Source organism: Siniperca chuatsi, linkage group LG9, assembly GCF_020085105.1.
Source record: "Siniperca chuatsi isolate FFG_IHB_CAS linkage group LG9, ASM2008510v1, whole genome shotgun sequence".
Taxonomy (NCBI): domain Eukaryota; kingdom Metazoa; phylum Chordata; class Actinopteri; order Centrarchiformes; family Sinipercidae; genus Siniperca; species Siniperca chuatsi.
The window spans coordinates 8499298-8517912 of record NC_058050.1 but is presented as its reverse complement, the minus strand read 5'-3'; the positions used below and the strand labels follow the sequence as shown (position 1 = coordinate 8517912).

Sequence of the window (18615 nt, the reverse complement as noted above, 5' to 3'; positions counted from 1 at the left end):
GTGAGAATATATTCTAGCAGTGAGTGGCAAGCAAAATGAGTCATCATTGTACTGTACTGCAGGCTGCAGAGAACACATTATCTGAGTCTGCAACATGGGAAGTAAGAAGGTTCAGCGTTATGAGCTATTGTTGCCCACATGTACTCTTCTTCTTACTTCAAAAAAGGTTTTTTTGTTACTTGAAAAGCTGCAAACACTACTTTATACTTTATAGTGCTTACACATTTTTCAACTTTCAAGAAAACACATGTATTTTAGGAGGTAAAGAAAAAACTGTTTGGAAAGTTCTTGTCAATGTACTTAAAGATCCAGTCAAAACCAAAATTATTTTATCTCACAGGCCAAGAAATGATGTGTTTTGGTTTAAATCAAACCTACACTTACACATAAAATTACAATATTATTGTACTTTACATCAGAGAAATTTTGTATTCTGTATTCTTTACTGTGTTAGTGTTGGGTAGCTTTAAAAATAACTTATCTTTATAAAAACATTTATCAAAAATGCACTGATTGATAGATTCAACATTTAAATAATACAGTTAATGCTATGTGCTTTAAAATAAACTTCTGCGAGAAGAACCATGAGTTGCTCAGTTAGTAAAAGCATCAGAGAATATTTAGTCCCTGATACTTGAGTTGTGTCCTGAAAGAAACTGAAATTTTGCGTCCACTATTTTGGGAACTGGCCGGCAGGTGCACTTACAAATGGCTGATTTGACAAGGATGGGGTGAGACTCATTTGAGTAGCTGCTGTTTCCTGCTCGGCTCACAGACTTCACCCTGAACACATATTCCCCTCGGGTTTTGAGGCCATGGACTGTGAATCTGAGGAGAGACGAAGTTCAGGCATCTTTAGCTCAATGTAATTAATTGGCTGTATTAATAGAAATATTTTGTGAGAATACTTTTTAGCTGTAACTATTGTTTATTTTTTTATTCAGACTAACGTTACTTTGCAGGGGATCAGCTAGTGTACCTGCAGCCAACCAGAAACATGACAACAAAGCCTGTTTTAATATCCGTCCACATTACCTTGGTGTGGTAACAGGCTTGTTGTTGACAGTCTTCCAGTCTTGTTTGCCAGTCTCACTGTAATACATGTAGTAGCCCAGGATGTCGTCTTTTTCTTTGGGCTCCTGCCACTGGAGCAGCACCGAGGTGTCTGTGTCTCTGATGGCCATGACAGAGTGAGGTGGAGCTGGTGCAGCTGATGGGAATCAGATGAAAAGCCATCAGGTAAAACTTCAGCTTAAATCATCAAATGGAAAATAACTACAAGATAGAATTCAATCAACTCTTCCTTTGATTTTTGAAAATCCACATAGATCTTTTAAATACGAGCAAGTCTCATCCAGAGACGCACTGAAATTTAACCTGTGATTCCACATTACACTATGTCAGCGTTTCTGAAGCTGATCTGCTGAGCAGTGGCGAAAAGTGACTAAGTAATTTAATCAAGTATTGTACCTACGTACAACTTTGAGGTGCTTGTATTAAGTTGAGTATTTCCATTTTATACTACTTTATACTTCTATTCCACTACGTTTTAGAGATAAATATTGCTCTTTTATCACCTTAGATTTATCTGACAACTACAGTTAATAGTTACTTTGCAGATTCGATTCATCTTTTACATACATCATATGTTTATATGATCCACAAATAAAATATGATGCATTGTTATAGATAAAACTACCCATCAGTATATAAAGTAGTTAAAATTAGCTCCACCTAAATAGCTACAATATTAAAATGCTGCTTACATGTTAACAAATCAATAATTATAATCTAATATATAATAATGTAACACTGCTGTATCATACATTACTTGTTACTTTTGATACACATTTTACTGATAATACTTCTGTAAAATTTTGAATACAAGAATTTTACTCATAAAAGGAGTATTTTTACATTGTTGTATTGCTTCTTTCACATAAGTACAAGATCTGAGAACTTCTTCCACTGCCGCTGCTGCTCAGGGAGTTGGGTATTGATATTGTAGATTGTTACAATGTTGAGCTTTTATACTCAAATATGCCTCAATTGAGTGACTATGAAACATACATCAAACATACCATCGGCCTATTCATATCAATACACAAATCACTATTCTTTTTAGACTTGAGGCATAACTGTGCAAACTGTGATCCTAACGTAATGTGCAGTAACACAGGCAGACAGATGATCTTACAGGATGTAAACAAATCCGCCAAAAAGCAAGGTGAACATAACCTGATCATCTTTCATATTACAAAACTATTTGTGCACAACTACAGTTGGTACAGTACTGTAGGTAAAAGAAGTAGAACTACTAAATCCAACTGACCTTTACAACAAGCAGAGTAATAAATGGGTACAGTACAGTACAAAGCTGATTTTTTCACCTTGTGGCTTTCCCAAGGAGATCATTTCACTCGGCTCAGAGGGGTCACTGACACCGTACTTGTTGATGGAGCGCACTCTGAAGCAGTACTGCTTGCCCTTGACCAGGTCAAACACTGGGAACCTGGGAGAGTTTACCACCATGTCCAGACTGGCCAGCTGCCAGCTGCTCTTCCCTGCCAGGGACTGATCCAAGAACAGTATTAGAAAATCGCAAAGATAATTTCAAAAACACTATTTATCTCAAGGACATGCTCATTTTTCAGTATCCTTCAAATATGCTGGAGGATTCAATATGCACAGGAGAGAAGGACTGTCAAGACTGCCAAATAATCTTTAAATTAAAACTAGTGATTGTCTAGCCTAACGTACAGACAAGGGCAAAGAGGAATAAAGACTGGCAGTTTGGCATGATAGGCAGAGAAACTTATATCGTATATAGCCATACAGCCAAAAAGACAGATGGACATGCAGGTAAATTGTAGACAACCAGTGACTCATCTTGACATCTTTTCTTCATCTTTGTCAAAGCTAATGATGCTATATGGTTCAAACCTTCTTCATTTTATAGTCTGCATTTACTTTTCTGTTCTTCTCCTCTGAGTTACTATTATTTCCATCTGTGACTCCCTGTTTGAGGAGAAAAATCTAACAATAGAAAGGGGGTACGTCAAGGAGATCAGTGATTATAAAGTGCTTGCTCAAGGGCAAAAGGGATATTTGAATGTTCCCTTCATTATATAAGCGGAAGCGAAGCAGCAGGCTTTAGTAATTTCAGATGCCTGTGACAGATTTGACAGTTTTATTACCCTGGTAACTTATAAAAGTCCAATAAAAATCTATTTCCTGTGGCAGTTTTCTGATTATTGGACCTAGAAGCTGTTGGATGTCTGGGTTGATATTGGAGAGCCGAGGCCCTTTATTGTTGTAAAGAACAGGGCAGTCCCCACACTTTGAAATGCTGGAAGAAAACGTTTGTACTTTGAATCTTGTGTTGGGGGAAAAAACTCAAAATTTAAGATGTATTTTCTTTTCATTACCTTGAATGTATCATTGAAACACTGCTACATAAGTTAAAACTACAGTTACTGTAACTTTTGCCCAATCTTAAACCAAACAAACTCTTCAGATCCAGGTAGTTTTAAAATCACTAGTTAGAAAGTAAAAAACTCTTTCAAGTATGCAAGCAAGAAAATCAAACCCCCAATGCCGAAGCACATGGCATGAAAGAGCAACATCAAGGTCTGTTTGCTTTTAATGAGTCCAAATATTCCCACTGACACCACAGTGGTAGATGTATGTGTGTTTTTTTCTTCCTCCTGTCTCTTTGATTAGTGCTGTGGTCAGGAGCGTGCTGATAATTTGCCTTACATTCCAGTATCGGACTGCGCAAACCCAACAAGCGACTGGAGGAACTGATGATGCAAGATAATTGATCCTTTTGTTCAGTGGATGTGTAGGTATTACTAAGTACAATGGTTGTTTGAGTTTGTATATATATATATATTTGTGTATAGGTGTTTTTGTGTGTGAGAGAGAGAAAGCATGTATGTATCTGATGGTATTAGTATAGAGAATATCTCTTGGTAGTTGTGTGTGTGCATGGGTGTTTTCTTGTTTTCTATACTAATGAAGACCAAAAGCTCCACAATGAGGCTATTTTCCTGCTCATCATTACCTTAAAGGGCTAGTATAGGGGCAAACAGTTACCTGTTTTTTCATCCAGCATATGTGTAGCAACATTAGCATTCATTTTCACCTGACAAATGTAAGACTCTCCACTATGTTCACAAGCTAGTCGTTAACTGTCGCTAACTGTGTCCATCTGTTGTTTGGTACTGGGCAGGTAGTGTAAAGTGGGTTTAGAAGAGCTTTGTTGTTGTTGTTGCAGAAAACAGCTGTCTGCTGCTGGAAACAACGCTGATGAGAGCAGTCAGACTGAATCAAAACAGTAAAGTTGCAGTAAAACCAAAACAATGAGCTGAAAGATGCTAAAACGCTTCATAAAGGTTAAGGGGTACTACAGATTCGGGTGAAAATTCTGTTTATTTGTCACTACGAGAAACCCCTTTTCACATTACACAAAACCATCGGACCCATTATTAATATAAAAATATAGATTACAAAATCATGCATATTTTACATAACTGCTGCCCATTTTTCAAAGTTACCATAAATTCTTAGACTAATTTTTCACCTTCAACACAGCCATTGATCTCTGTTCATTTTAATAGGGTATGAAGATGAACTTGCAGAGACCTAACACTTGCTTGAGAGGTATAATCAAGTCTGCTTTTGGTTAGACATTTGCAGTAATTCAGTTGTGAGCAGGAACTGTCTCTGAAGGTTTATCTCAATCATTTAGCTAGTATGATGTTTTGACTTAAGACGTTTGACCTTTCAGGCTTTTTCAGACCTGAAGAGAAACTGAAGAAGCTTTTTGGATAAATGACAAAGCATCTTCAATCAACATTCCAGACCTGTGATTTCAATTCCCCTTTCTCCAGACATTGCATCACCTCGATGAATGATAGCCGGAAACTTGTATGGGAATATTTACAAAAATCTACTTGTTGATTTATCCAAGAAAGAACAAATCTGAGATTCGGCAGAAACTTTTTAATATCACTTTTCTCTATTACAATATAGCTAAAAAAAAACAACTCCATCCATGCTGTCAAAAATACCTGTTTTAAGCCAATTTCAAGTCTCTGCAAGTTTATGTCTTACTGCACTGACATGACCTAAAACTAAAGTCTGCCTTGGAGGTGAAAAATCAATCAACAAACATTTACTTGTTGGAATGGTCAGCAGTAAAGTGATTTGTAGCTGATTTACTAAAACCTTGCGTATGGTCCATTAGGAGGAAAGAGGCTAGGTTTAGGTGAGGGGCAAGGGGATAACTGTAGTCAACCAAGATCCCCAGAGTTATTGTGATATGAACATTTGTGCCTCTATGTGTGTGTGTGTGTGTGTGTGTAGGTGACTGACCCGCTCCACGTAGAAGGTGAGTGGCTCCCTGCCCCTTGGATCAGGCTCGGTCCAGCTCAGCACCACGTAGGTGTCGCTCACCTCGCAGGCGTGAACATTTGTGGGAGGTAAAGGAGCTTTGACCTGACCTGCAGAGCAAAGAGAGGAGGAGGCAGAGGAGGAGGACGAAGAAAAATTAGGTCAGTGAGAATGAATGTGGAGTCCAAAAAGTGTTGGCTGAGACACTGCTTTTTTTTAAATTCTCTTTTTGCTAAAATATTTGCATCAGGAAATGTCATGCTTTGTCTTATTAATATAAGTCAAACACACAATTTGTGAGATTTACCTCGCTGCCCCCAGTTTCAACTCTATTCCTAATACATAAGTATACCAGATAACATAAAGTCAAATAGCTTGAGTCAGCACACTTTCAATGACACTCCAAGCGACTGAAGGATGATGGAGTGTTCAGATTTAGTCAAAAGTCTTCGGTTTTTGTGCCCGTCTGTCTCTCTGTAAGTCTTGTCTCTGTTTGTATTCCCTGAAGAGTTGCAGAGCTGCAGTGATGGATCAGAGAGGAACTCCAGTCCAAAGACAGTGCAGTGAAATGAGAGATTCTGATCTGGTAGGAGCAGCAAGCCTGTGTGTGAGTGTGTGTGTACAGTGCAAGTAGTGAAACGTTTGTCGTTATTGTAGCTCTGTACTCCAGGAACATTGGATTTGAAATGAAACCATGACTATGAGGGTGATTTTAAGGGTGTCTGGTGTGTTTACATCCATATTGGGTGAACAGTGTAGGACTGACTCATAGCCCTTTTTATTTTAGAACAATACAGCAGGACAATGATCTTAAACATGCAGCTCAAGAAACCAATGAGATATTTAGGGCCAAAACGTGAAACTGTTAGGGCAAGTGATCATGCCTTTCACATGCTGAAGACCAGGGCAAAATACCTGAAATGAAACCTGAAATAAAACATAAATAAACCCAAAACAACAACATGTACTAGGGATGAGTCCTTACCGCAGCGGCCCGGGTTTCATTCATTCCAGCCTGGGGCCCTCTGCTGCATATCATCCCCCCTCTCTCTCCCCCCTTTCCTGTCTCTCTTCAACTGTTCCTATCTAATAAAAGCAAAAAGACCCAAAAAATATTGGAACATTGTTTGGACCTAATGTTTCTTTTTGTCGACTTTAAGTTTATTTTTATATCATGTTATATTTTAAGGAATAGTTTAGACATTTTGGGAAATACACTGATTTGTGTTCTTGCCGAGAGTTAGATAAAAAGATTGATACCACTCTCAAGTCTTTAAGTATGGAGCTGGAGCCGGCAATTTGTCTAGCTTTGCATAAATAAATAGTAAAAACAGTTCCAGCAAGTAACTCGGCGTCAAACCACAACTTGTCATTTTTACATTCCTGTTTATGTACTGATTTAAAAAGATAACATCGGATGGAGCCAGATTAACTGTTTCCCTTTCCTTTCAGTCTTTGTGCTAAGCTAAGCTCCTGGCTCTAGCTCCATACTTAACGCACAGTGGCATTGGTCTTCTCATGTAACTCTTGACATGAAAGCAATAAGCATATTTGCTTGTTGAATGTTGATCTAATTAACAAGCATAGCATAGCAAGTGTCTGCTGATGTTTATGGGTCATAGAGTTCACTGACAGCAAACACTTTGCAACCAAATATGAAATATAATGACATTATTTAAGCTTATTTTGATTTGTCCTATAAATGTTGGTTCTCTAAATATATTATTTACATATATTTCCTTTAATTGGGGGACTATTTACAAAAAGGGCCACAATTCCTCCATTGTTCTCCTGATGTTCATGTAAAGTTTAAAGTTTAAAGTTGGAACTTTATAGTTACTACCTCATAGTTATCGTTTAATTTCTTGCTAGAGTACAGAGCTAAAATACGTAACAAAACGTGTCACTGTCATTTTATTTACACACCACACTGTATGTGTGGACACTACTGGTGTACATTAGCGTCGTGACTTTACTATGTTGGCCTAGTCTTTTTTTTTTTTTTGTGGCATTTTTGCCTTCATTTCATAGTGACAGCTCATAGATAGACAGGAAAGGCGGGAGAGAGAGCGGATGACATGCAGCAAAGGGCTGCGGGTTGGAATTGAACCCGGGCTGCTGCAGTAAGGACTAAGCCTTAATGGTACGCGCTGTACCAGGTGAACTACCAGGGCCCCTGGGGCCTAGTCTACAAAGAACAACTACAAACTCATGGAGACAGGCAGCTGGCAAAATTTTGCTCCATCTCAGCTGTAACAGGTGCCAAAGGATGAACATAACCTATGTAAATATTTGAAACATTTCTACTCGTAATGTAATTCAGTTCAAATATAGCATTTCAAATGTGTGTGTGTGTGTGTGTGTGTGTGTGTGTGCGTATGTGAAGTTATGTGTTTTGCAACATCAGTCCAAGTTTGATGGAAGAATAATCTCACTGAGTTTACCTGAATGTAACTGTGTCTCTCTGTAATTTGATAACTTGGGAAAAAATGCTGCACACAAACACAATTCCATGTTTGTTCTAAACCTCCATTAAAGAATAGGATAAAGAAAGTATGAATGCACTGTCTTTGCTACATTTATTTTCTGTTTGCCTCCTCCTCCTCTTCTCCCTTTATCTCTCTCTGTCTGTGAGTTACATTGCCAAGGTTATCAGCCCTCTTCACAGGCATTCACACGGCTTCGGGCCATTATGTGCATTTACCAGAACACCACCAGGGACAGTTCATTCTTTTCACTTCTGTAAATGGAACAAATGCTCACTGCCTCAGCCATACAATTACTGCAGCTCGTTGTTCAATATAATATGAAGATACATTAAGCCACCGACCCGGGGCAGCCTACAGGCGAGGAGGCGGTACCCGGTGCGCCAGTAAAACATAGATGCTGTTTGAAATCAGGCGTGAAAATGTTCAAATGGCATCTTTTTTATGACAAAATTATACACTGTGACATAAAAATACGGCATTCTCACCTTCAAGCTCATCTTTTGTAATGGTGATCGTCCTTCCTCTGTCCACTTTGACCACTGGGGGGGGGGGGCAGTGAGAGAGAAAGGTTGGGGGCAGAGGGAATAAAGAAGGAAGTCATATCAGGGTAATGAAGTTATATGAGAGCCCATGATAACACTATTAGTGTTAATGTTAGAGGAGCAGCCACTGGTAAGAGAGCCAGAGACACAAAGAGGTGAGAGAGAGCGACATGGAAGGATGGAGAGCAGGCTGGAGGCAAGTCAACCTTCTGTCTGTCCTTCATCTGTGTTTAATGATCCACAGCATCTGACCAGAGCCCATCTGTCCTCCCTCTAACACACACTCACACTCTCGCACACACTCTCAACGATCTACATTACATCTCATTCGATCATTCTCATGTCTCCACTGTATAAAGTATTTAACAAAACCTTAACGGCTTGCAGTAATCTTTTAAGAAACAAAGTGTTCCACTCCAGGATGCCATTAAGAAGCTGTCACAGCAAGAACTGCAGAACCTTCCAGCTTTATAAAATGAGATCCACATCGACACACCTACATCTGTCTTCCCCGGTTGTGCCGTTATCTTTGCAGGTGTAATGCAGCAACCGAGACAGATGAGGTGAATTAACAGCAGGAATGAGTTGCTAACTCATTGCTGATGCTCTTTATAGTAGCAGATACAAACAAATTATAGGAAAAACCTGAATAAATGAGTGGAGAAACATAATGAATGCACATGTTTCCATATGGGTCAATGACGTGAATCATGTGCTACAACTTTCACAGTCACCAGATCTCAACCCAACTGAACACCTATGGAAGATTTTGGAGTGACGTGTTAGCCAGCGCTCTCCACCACCATGATCAAAACACCAAATGAGGGAATATCTTTTGGAAGAATGGTGCTCATCAATTCAATTTAACTGGGCTTTATTGGCATGAGAAACAGATGTTAACATTACCAAAGCACGTGTGAAATAAAAACATAAACAGAAAAAATGTGCTATTAGAATATATACCGATAAGTAAGATAATATAGTAATAATAATAATAATAAAAAATATTGACTTGAAGTTAAAAATACAAATACAAGTAAGTGAAAAGTACATAAACATTGCAACATTTTTTTTAATGAATGTGTGTGTATGTGTATGTCTAGGTCATTCACTGTCCCTCAGGTTGTGGTATGTTGATACATATTGGGCAGCAAGATATGGCCTGTCTCCTTCTCCTAGGAGCATTTTTAATTTTGAGAGCTCATTTAGCTCTTTGAAATCTTTGAGATTTAAGAGTTGAACTTGTTAAAGTAAATGTTTCTTATTTTATTGAATGTTGTACGTTGTAAGAGGAAGTGCATCTCTGTCTCAACCTCACCTGTCGAACAGTGACCACATATTCTGTTTTCTTTTGGTTGCCATGATCTTTTGTGTCTTCCTTTCACGATTGCAAGTTTGTGTTCACTGAGCCTGTCCTTGGTTAGGATCTGTCTCTGCTTGGGTTTGGAGGGCTTTGGGATGGAGGGTGTCTCAGGGGCTGGATTTAAGGTGATTAAAAAATTTGAGCACTCTCTTTTGAATATTAATTATCATTGTGTATCTGCCTAATTCTGCTATACATGCATTGTGTTTTTCTGTGTACCTGTAAAATGTATCTGCAGAATTCTGCATTTAACGATTCTGGTGGATGTTTGTCCCAACGGGTATAGCTACGATGACTGAGTGGACACTACCATACAACGCAATGGGCTGGATGACACTATCAAATATTTTTAGCCAAATTTTAATTGGAATTTGGAAATTATAAAGTTTTCTTTTAATTGCATTTAGAGCTCTTCAAGCTTTTTTTTTTAGTGCATTTACTGCCATGTTGAAACTCCCTGATGCTGTTATGGTTATACCAAGGTAGGTATAACTCATACTGTGTTCAATGATATGATTATTTATGGTAAACTGGTATTTATTCTCCTGGCATCTGGGGCATTTTTGAAAAATCATGACCTTAGTTTTCTTCATATTTACTGCCATCATCTCTCTGGTAGAGTTTTGGAGACTTGTAGAATAAAAGCCAAGGAGCATTGAAACTGTTCTGGAGGCCCAACAAATTACCTGTAGCTCAGTTCATTTGGTCCGGACAAAGAAAATAAATGATACATTGATACATTTTAGTTCTGGTACAAAAGAGTACTCCACTCCTATAACAATGTTGGACTCAAGATGGACAGTTTTTTTTTTAAAAACTGATGAAAATCTTCTTCAAATCTTCTTTTTTATTCCACGCATGAGTATTTTCACTTCTACTCCACTATATCTCAAAGGGAAATATTGTACTTTTTACTCCACTTCATTTATTTAATAACTTAAGTTACTAGTCACTTTGTAGAGATTAATAATGCAAAATATAATCAACAAATGCATTATTATGTATTATTATAGGTTAAGATAAAAAAGATAAGACTTTATTGATTCCAGAGGGGAAATTCACATGCTACCCAACACTATATATAGTAAGTATGTAATGATGTACATATTAATGCATCAATAATTATAATCCAATAATATAACATACATTATTCTAGAGTACTTTTACTTTTGGTACATTATGATGCTTATACACTTTTAAAATTTTGAATGCAGGACTTTTACTTGTAACTATTTCTACAGTGTGGTATTGAGTACTTCTTCCACCACTGCTTTTTACAAATGAACCAAGAGCTGTAAACATGAAGTTATACAGACTGACAGATAACTTATTCGTTGGACAGTTTTGGCGACTGTGACTCTACATGGACCCATGTGTGAGCAATAAAATTTTGGAGATTTACAGCAGACCATGCTGCACTTTTACTCCACCATGTGTTTATCTATCTTTTCTGAAGAAATAAGTGATTATGAGCATTGATTTTATAGACTGCAACTGCACCTCATATATCATTATGAACAGGTACCAACGGGATAAAAAAGAGGCATCTTGTACCATAATTTATTACCATGGTTACCCGATTATATTGCATAGATTATAGATTTCTTGAGAGTTCACGATCAGCATATTTAATAGTGGTTTTGCTTTTGAATTCGTGCTAAAATCTCTACTATCACAAAATCCTGTGGTCAGTCTGTTTTTGTTTTCACACCACAAATGAACTGAACCAAACAGGCAAACGCACCAAGGTTTGTTTGAACTGCACCAAACAAGTTACGCTGGTTTTTCACCAATTTGTGTTTCTCTATCTGTGCTTTTTATATGGCAATTCGACTGTCAGAGTGTGTTGTGTGTTACCCATGGTCCTGGTGTATTCCAGGGGGTCTTTAGTGAGGACGGGCTCGGTAGCCTTGGAGGGGCGTCCTGCTCCTGCCCGGTTAACAGCACGAACCCTGAACTGGTACAGAGTTCCTTCCTTTAGACCAAACACCGGGTAGTGGGACATTTTCTGAATATGCACATTGCAGCGCACCCACTCACCCTGACCGACGTCATATCTGGAAATCAGGAAATTTGATTAAGAGTAAAACAAAGAACCAGATGCATAATGCTTGAACCACTTTATATGCAATCTGCAGGATGTTACATTATAAAAACAAGTGTAAAGCATTTTACCCTGCACAACAACACATCTAAGTCATTTTTAAAGTAGAATGCAAGCTCAGATTACACAACATTGATAAAAAAAAACTGTTGCCACTTGCACACAAAACAAAGACAGAGAAGAGTGCAGTTTTACAACCATAAATAGGTTGCTAGGGAACTGGGAGATATCTTACATTTTTCTTTCCTCACCCAACATTCAGGCGTTTTTTCTTCTACTGAATAAAGAAGGAATGCAAGAAAACAACATGTACACAAATATACAATACATTTAACAAAAACACAGACACATGAAAATGCACGCACTAATGCACAAATTAACATGTTTTCTCTCTCTCTCCACACACACACATATACGTTCACACATGTACAGGACAATCTGGATTGATTGGTGTTGGTGATAAGTGCAGCACCTGTTCTCTGGCGGGAGTCTTTGACTCTGTTGTTAACACAGTGTTTAGGGCTGATAATTACCATGTATATCATCCATCTCATGTGAACTCTGTCAAATGGATGTAACACCACTGCCGTCCGCCACCACTGCCATCTTATATCTGCCCCAATCCAATTTCCTCACCAGCAGCACACAGAGCAAGACGAGGTTCAGCAGTATTTTCTTACTGCAGGTCTATTGTTGACTTTAAGTCAGTGTAAATATAATCTAAAATAAGCCTTTTTATGGAGATTAAATCAATGCGAGTTTACTGTAAGATCTAATCTTTGTGCTGAATATTCCTGGCAATGGAAAACCAAATCAATACTCTCATTTTACCTAAATGGAAATTTGAACATCATTTCCTTGACATCTGAGCAAACTCCTACTGCTGCTGAGGGAGGTTGTGCGATACAATCAAATGCTCCATAACAGCTACTAAATGGACCTTGTGGTGAGATTGTTTACTACTGTTTATAAGCCCATCAGTGAATTTTCAATTTAATTTCGCTTCACTTATGAAATACTTAAATCGCAAAAAAATTCAGAGATGTGGGCGTTGATTCAGGCCTATCCTTACCTTTCCACGTAATAACCCTCCACAGGTGAAGCTCCATCAGCACTAGGTGGCTGCCAGGTAAGGAAGACGTAGTCCTTGTTGACGTCAGATACCTGGACGGCCAGAGGAGAGGCGGGGCCTCCCAGCACTGAAGCTGATGCATCTGCAGCATGAAGAGGAGAAAGTTGCTTAGAAGAGAAAAAAACTGAGGAAGGAGATGGAGAGACTGGAGCAAGGGAAGAAATACTTTCAGAAAATAAATAAGTTGAGGAAGGAGATGGATATGAGTCTGTAATTGATAGTGGGCGAAAAGGAAAGAGTGGCGGAGAGAAAAGTGATGAGAAACATGGAAGGGAAGAGGAAAGAAGAAGATGATGTAGGGAAAATGTCATTGAGGACATATTTAAAGTATTCTAGCTCATGACATCATGTTATTTGGGCCGGAAAGTGAAAAGTGATGGATAAGGTTGGAGGAAGCAACACATTAACACATTACTCAATATATACTATACAATCACAATCAGAAGAAGAAGAATAACTTTATTAATCCCTTTCGGAAAATAACATTTTTTCACTCCATTGTTTACAATTTTACACACATAGGCCCGAAATACAAACATACACACACTCAGGACCGTAGACTTGCAACTGGGGGAGAGATGTTAGAGTGATGAGGCTGCTACGTAGTGGTGCATCTGAACTGAACTCGCCTCTCCAGCTACCAGTCCACACTCCGTACTGTGGTCCGTGGAGTGGATGTTATGAGACAGAGAGAATGGAGAAAAAGGAACGAGGAAATTATGCTAAGCGGATTAAAGTGATCGGATCAAGCACATATCTTTCCTGTTTTAAATTTGCATCCCCACCCTCCCTTCCCCCCTTTCCTCCTTCTCTCTCTCGTTTGTTTTTGCTCTCCTGTACCACCTATTTGTAATGCAAATATGACGGCTGAATGCATGTGGGTTTTCTCCCACATGCAGGGAAGTTCGCTTATTCACTAATTAGGACCTCCAGCTCTGGTAGAGATTATGCTACTTAATAAGAGAGAGAGAGAGAGACCTGAGCCAAGATTTTAAAGGAGCTTTGCAGGAAGATTCATTTTGCATTTAAGTGTTTGGGTACATGTGTGTGTTTGGACTAGTTCATGTTAATTTTAGGTGTAAGTGAACACCGAGTTCATGAATGATTCAGTGCACACATTATCTGGTGACTGTGGCAGTTAAGGTGCAATACATGTATGAGTAAGCACTGGTATTATATTGAAACACATAGTCCTGCCAAGCCTACTTGCAGAGCAGCCCAGACACATTTCAAATGTTTGATGAGTCAAGTGGGAGTTGTTCTATGGTTTATTTGCATGCTGCAAACAATGTGCGAGAGAAAATAGCAGTCTGTGAAGAATATATAGTTTCATTGAACAAAGTTAACAAGCCCTCTACTGCAGAACATCTTGATTGATGGTGCAATTTCCTTGTATGAATCAGGGTAGTTTGCTGACAGGAAATGAAAGTAGAACCAAAATCTGGTGAATACAAATTATGCTTTGAGTGAAAGTTTCAGTCAAAACACCATTTATCCAGCTTGGGACAACAAATGATGATTCCATCCTCAAAAACACTATTTTTGCATGCAGTGTTTTCAAGGGCACGCCTAAGTGCACTTGTACTTAATTTATCTTACCTGTATTATAGTGTATTCTATTTTGATTTGCTTAGTACTTCTATTTCTTCTATTCACAAGTGTGCATTGACGTGATAGTGAGCAGCTGTAATGAAAGAGTTTCCCCTCAGGGATCAATAAAGTATTTCTGATTCTGATTCTGATAAGCATTTGTCAGGTTTTTCAAACATTAAATGGATCATTTTGGAATGACGCATATCACTTGCAGGCTGTTTCGAGATACTATTCAGTATTTGAACGGTTTCTGATGTGATCTGGTGTGACAGCTATTTACACGCCTGCCATAGTGTCCAAGAGCAGACTGTGAAAGCCCTGGAAAAAGCTAATAAGTGGACCTTGTGTTAAGATTGTTTTGCCAAACTACTTTTTCCAAGGTTCAAGATTGAACCTTTACACTCTACATTCTAACCATTTAATTGTAAAACGCAATGAATACCTTTTGTTATAAATAACAACAACCTGATGTTTGAGAAATAATTTAAATAATTAAACCCTTTAAAATACTACATTAGATTAGTAAAGGACCAAAAATAGGTACAGTATTTACATCAAAACCACTTTCATGTTGGTCCTCACCTTTGACATAGACAAAAGCACTGTGTTCCTGGATTTCATCCCAGGTCCTCAGTTGGACAGTGTAAACACCTTCATGTTCCTTGTGTGCAGCCTTTAAAGTGATGGAGGTCTTGTCGTTGACTGTCTTAATGTCCACAGTGCTCGACTGATGCAGCTGAATGCCTAATGAAAAAATTAAATAATAAAACCTATAGCACGAATCTGAATTGTCAAACATCTGGCTCATATGACTCCTCTTCAACAGTACTTACCATCTCTGAACCAGCTGACATCTTGCTGGAAGGGCAGCAGAGCTGAGGTAAAGGTACATTGCAGGGTGAGACTGTCACCCTCCTTCACCCATGTTGGGGGGAAGGTGTCGCCAAACTGGGCTTCTTGCTCAAGCTTCAAGGCTAGGGGAGAGGGGGTGAGGAGAGATGGAGGACAAAGTTGGGAGGTGACATGGTAAGAGGAAAGGTTTAGGACAGGAAGGAAAGATAAAGTGGAAGGAGGGGAGATGATGTAGAAGTGGAAGAAAGACAAGAGGAGTAAATAGGAGGAAAGCTGGCGAATGAATCCGTAAGGTAAGGTAGAAGAAAAATAAAAACAAGAGAAGTATGTTTCATCAATATAAACACATTCACTTTTCTCACTAGTGCTGAGCAAAAATAAAATTGATATTGAAAAGTAGGTCCACTCCAGACACAGCCTTACTGCAGCAAAAAAAGTATTCCAGACATAATTTCAGATAATTTTGGGTGGATGTTGGACTATGAAATTGCTCCTCCTTTGGACCACTACAAAGGAAAGAAGCATGACAGGTAAAGAGGAGAGGAATCAGGAAGCAGAGGATGTGCAGGAGGTAAGTGGCAGGCAGGAAAAAGTATGCTGATTCCGGATGATAAGAAATGAGAACTCATTCCATAACACCCCCGAAGCTCTGTCACCAAACCTGGTCAAAAAAGCTCTTATGTCTCTATACCATTGAGTACATTTGTGCAATAAGACCGGTTTTTCATTATTCTCTGCAAGCTAGCAGTAACAAGCTTCCTTCCTCAGTTTCTCTCATTAGTGGCAGGGAGTAAAACTGAACAAAGCAACCCAGAGGATCTTATTTAACTAAAAAAAGACCATCTTATGTAGACCTGCATAGCCATAATAGACAAAGACCCTCTGCTTCATCCAAGAGCGCACAGAAACAAAGGACAGTCAGGAGAGGCATACCCTGGAGGAAATAACAGAAGACAGCAGAAAGGCTGAAGATGTGACATCTTAAAAGTGAACAATTCCTGACAAGTTATTCCATCCACTACCATTCTCTCACTTGTCAAAGCACTGAAGCAATACAATCTGGAAGTGAGAGATATGTGTGGCACGAGGTCTTGTCAAATCCCATTCACTGGGATGAATCTGAGAGGCTGTGACATGTTTCTTATAATGATCTTGTTCTGCTTAGCAATCCATGCTATCACAGGAGCATACGTAACTTTATCAAAACACACCGCTTGGATCTTTGTTTCCCATCATTCAAACGCTCAAACCCATGCTTCCCTCAGCACAATGATGATTAAGATAAATTTACCACATTTACCTCATATGAGATTCATATGAGATAATCAAGTATCAGTTATATAAAAATGGCAGGTTGTAATTCTTTAGCACTTTCTCGCAGGCTCTGATGCCATTACATGCTGATAAAGCTTTATTCAAAATGACTGCCACTTAATTTCTGAGTGTGTGGGGAATGTATTGTATTGTATTGCACCTACAGAAGCACTGGTGTATTCGCAAGATATTGGTTAAAGTCATAAAGACATCCCTGCATAAGGAATGATGATCTGTATATATATTTGTCCAAATTAGATGTGTGTAGGTTGACCTTACTTTGGCAGTTTTGTCTCCTCTTTAAAAAAAAAACGTAAAATAAAAAATGGCACAGATAGATAATTCTCGGTGTGCAAGAACCATAATTTTCATTTTAAAAGCTGATTTACAATCTACTCAGACTTAAGGCCAAATCTAAGAGTAATAGAGTTAAAATTCCATTTTACAACGTGTGACATTCAATACTCAAGCAAGTGGTCAAAGAAGCAGACGACAGTTAAACATATCCCTACACTACTGAATGTGAAAATGTGCATTTGAAACATATATTTCTTTGTAAAATGTTTGCACAGCTAGGCTAACAATTAGAACTGTAGATCCAAGATGAACCAGAATGTATCTTTGCAAAATTAGGACATAACTTAATCATGTTCACCTTCATTTTTACTTCCAAATTCCAGTAAGTGGTTTAGTTTATATGGTTCAACAGTGAACTTAGAAAATATTGTCTGATTGCTTGTGTGTTTTCTCAGTTGTAAAGCAGCCTCTAGCTGAGTCTCTGCAATAAAGTTGTTGAGTACAGTGTTCATAATCATAAGCATGACAGAAATGATGGCTAAAGCTACAGACATAAGACGCAGGTTGCAAAACCAAGGATTTTAATAGATAAAGCAAACTTGGAAATCTCACAGGTGTGGTGGGTGAGGGTGTAAAAGTAATCACAAGAACTGTCACTCTCATTCTCAACAAGTCCTCCAACTAAACAATAGATTATGTCATTTGTCAGTGCTTTCCAAATGACCCATATCAGCGTTTTATGATCTTGTGCCCCAGGACAACATCACTTCCACATCACGCCTTCCAAAATGAATATGACATTTACAATAAATATTCATATGCCTGTTTTCTGATCTGCCACTGCTATGGTTAAGGGTAGGTTAAATTTAGGCACTAAAACTACCTGGTTATGGTTAGGTAAAGAAGAATTGGTTTACCCAAAGAAGAATTTGGGTAAAAGACGACTTCGTTTTTGTGTTTGTGGTCAAGAAGAACTACTTGGTTAAGATATCGTGGTCATGATCAAAAGACATGAATCCCGACTGCTGGAAAGAAATGGTTGACAGTGGTCTCCCATGTCAAAGTTACATGGCTGACCCATCCATCGACCCTGACCTCCTCCCTAAGAGATTTCGCAACACTAAAACATTGTCATGCTACTTCTGCCTTTGCTTCTGAGAGACAAAAGTTATCATTCGCTTTGCCACAAGGGGCCCTTTTTAGGCCAACTTAAACAGGTTATTTTAGGCATTTGAACGGCCAATCCTGTTGTTTTCCAGGTGACAACAGTCTCCCCATTCAAGGCAAAATATGAACAGCTTGCCTGATCAGATACTGAGCATATATGCAAATACAGGCTGAAAATGTCATGATCCCCACACATGGTGGAGGCTAGACCAAAGATGCTCCACAGCTTGGAGCAAAACGAAATACATCCCCTACTGTCCCTGAAATTAAATATACATGACTGCCGTTTCTGCTCAATTGGAAGCAAGTCAGCAAGTATCCCACAAACAGTCTTACTTATACCCATACATCCATGGACATGTACA

The 18615-nt window shown here is 38.6% G+C and overlaps 1 protein-coding gene across 4 annotated transcripts in view; it reads right to left on the bottom strand.

Annotated features, from left to right (window-relative positions):
• Positions 1-18615, bottom strand: part of myom3 (myomesin 3) — a 62389-nt gene that overhangs the window by 19454 nt on the left and 24320 nt on the right. For all 4 annotated transcript variants that reach the window (XR_006379227.1, XM_044208412.1, XM_044208411.1 and 1 more), the window contains 9 exons: positions 15454-15594; positions 15203-15364; positions 12968-13109; positions 11649-11848; positions 8372-8425; positions 5380-5507; positions 2391-2574; positions 1036-1210; positions 707-828 (listed from right to left, as the gene is read on the bottom strand). Coding sequence is in view for 3 of the 4 variants with exons in the window: in XM_044208412.1 (XP_044064347.1) it covers positions 707-828; positions 1036-1210; positions 2391-2574; positions 5380-5507; positions 8372-8425; positions 11649-11848; positions 12968-13109; positions 15203-15364; positions 15454-15594 (1308 nt within the window). In the remaining variant the exon portion in view is untranslated. The remainder of the gene's footprint in view (positions 1-706; positions 829-1035; positions 1211-2390; positions 2575-5379; positions 5508-8371; positions 8426-11648; positions 11849-12967; positions 13110-15202; positions 15365-15453; positions 15595-18615) is intronic.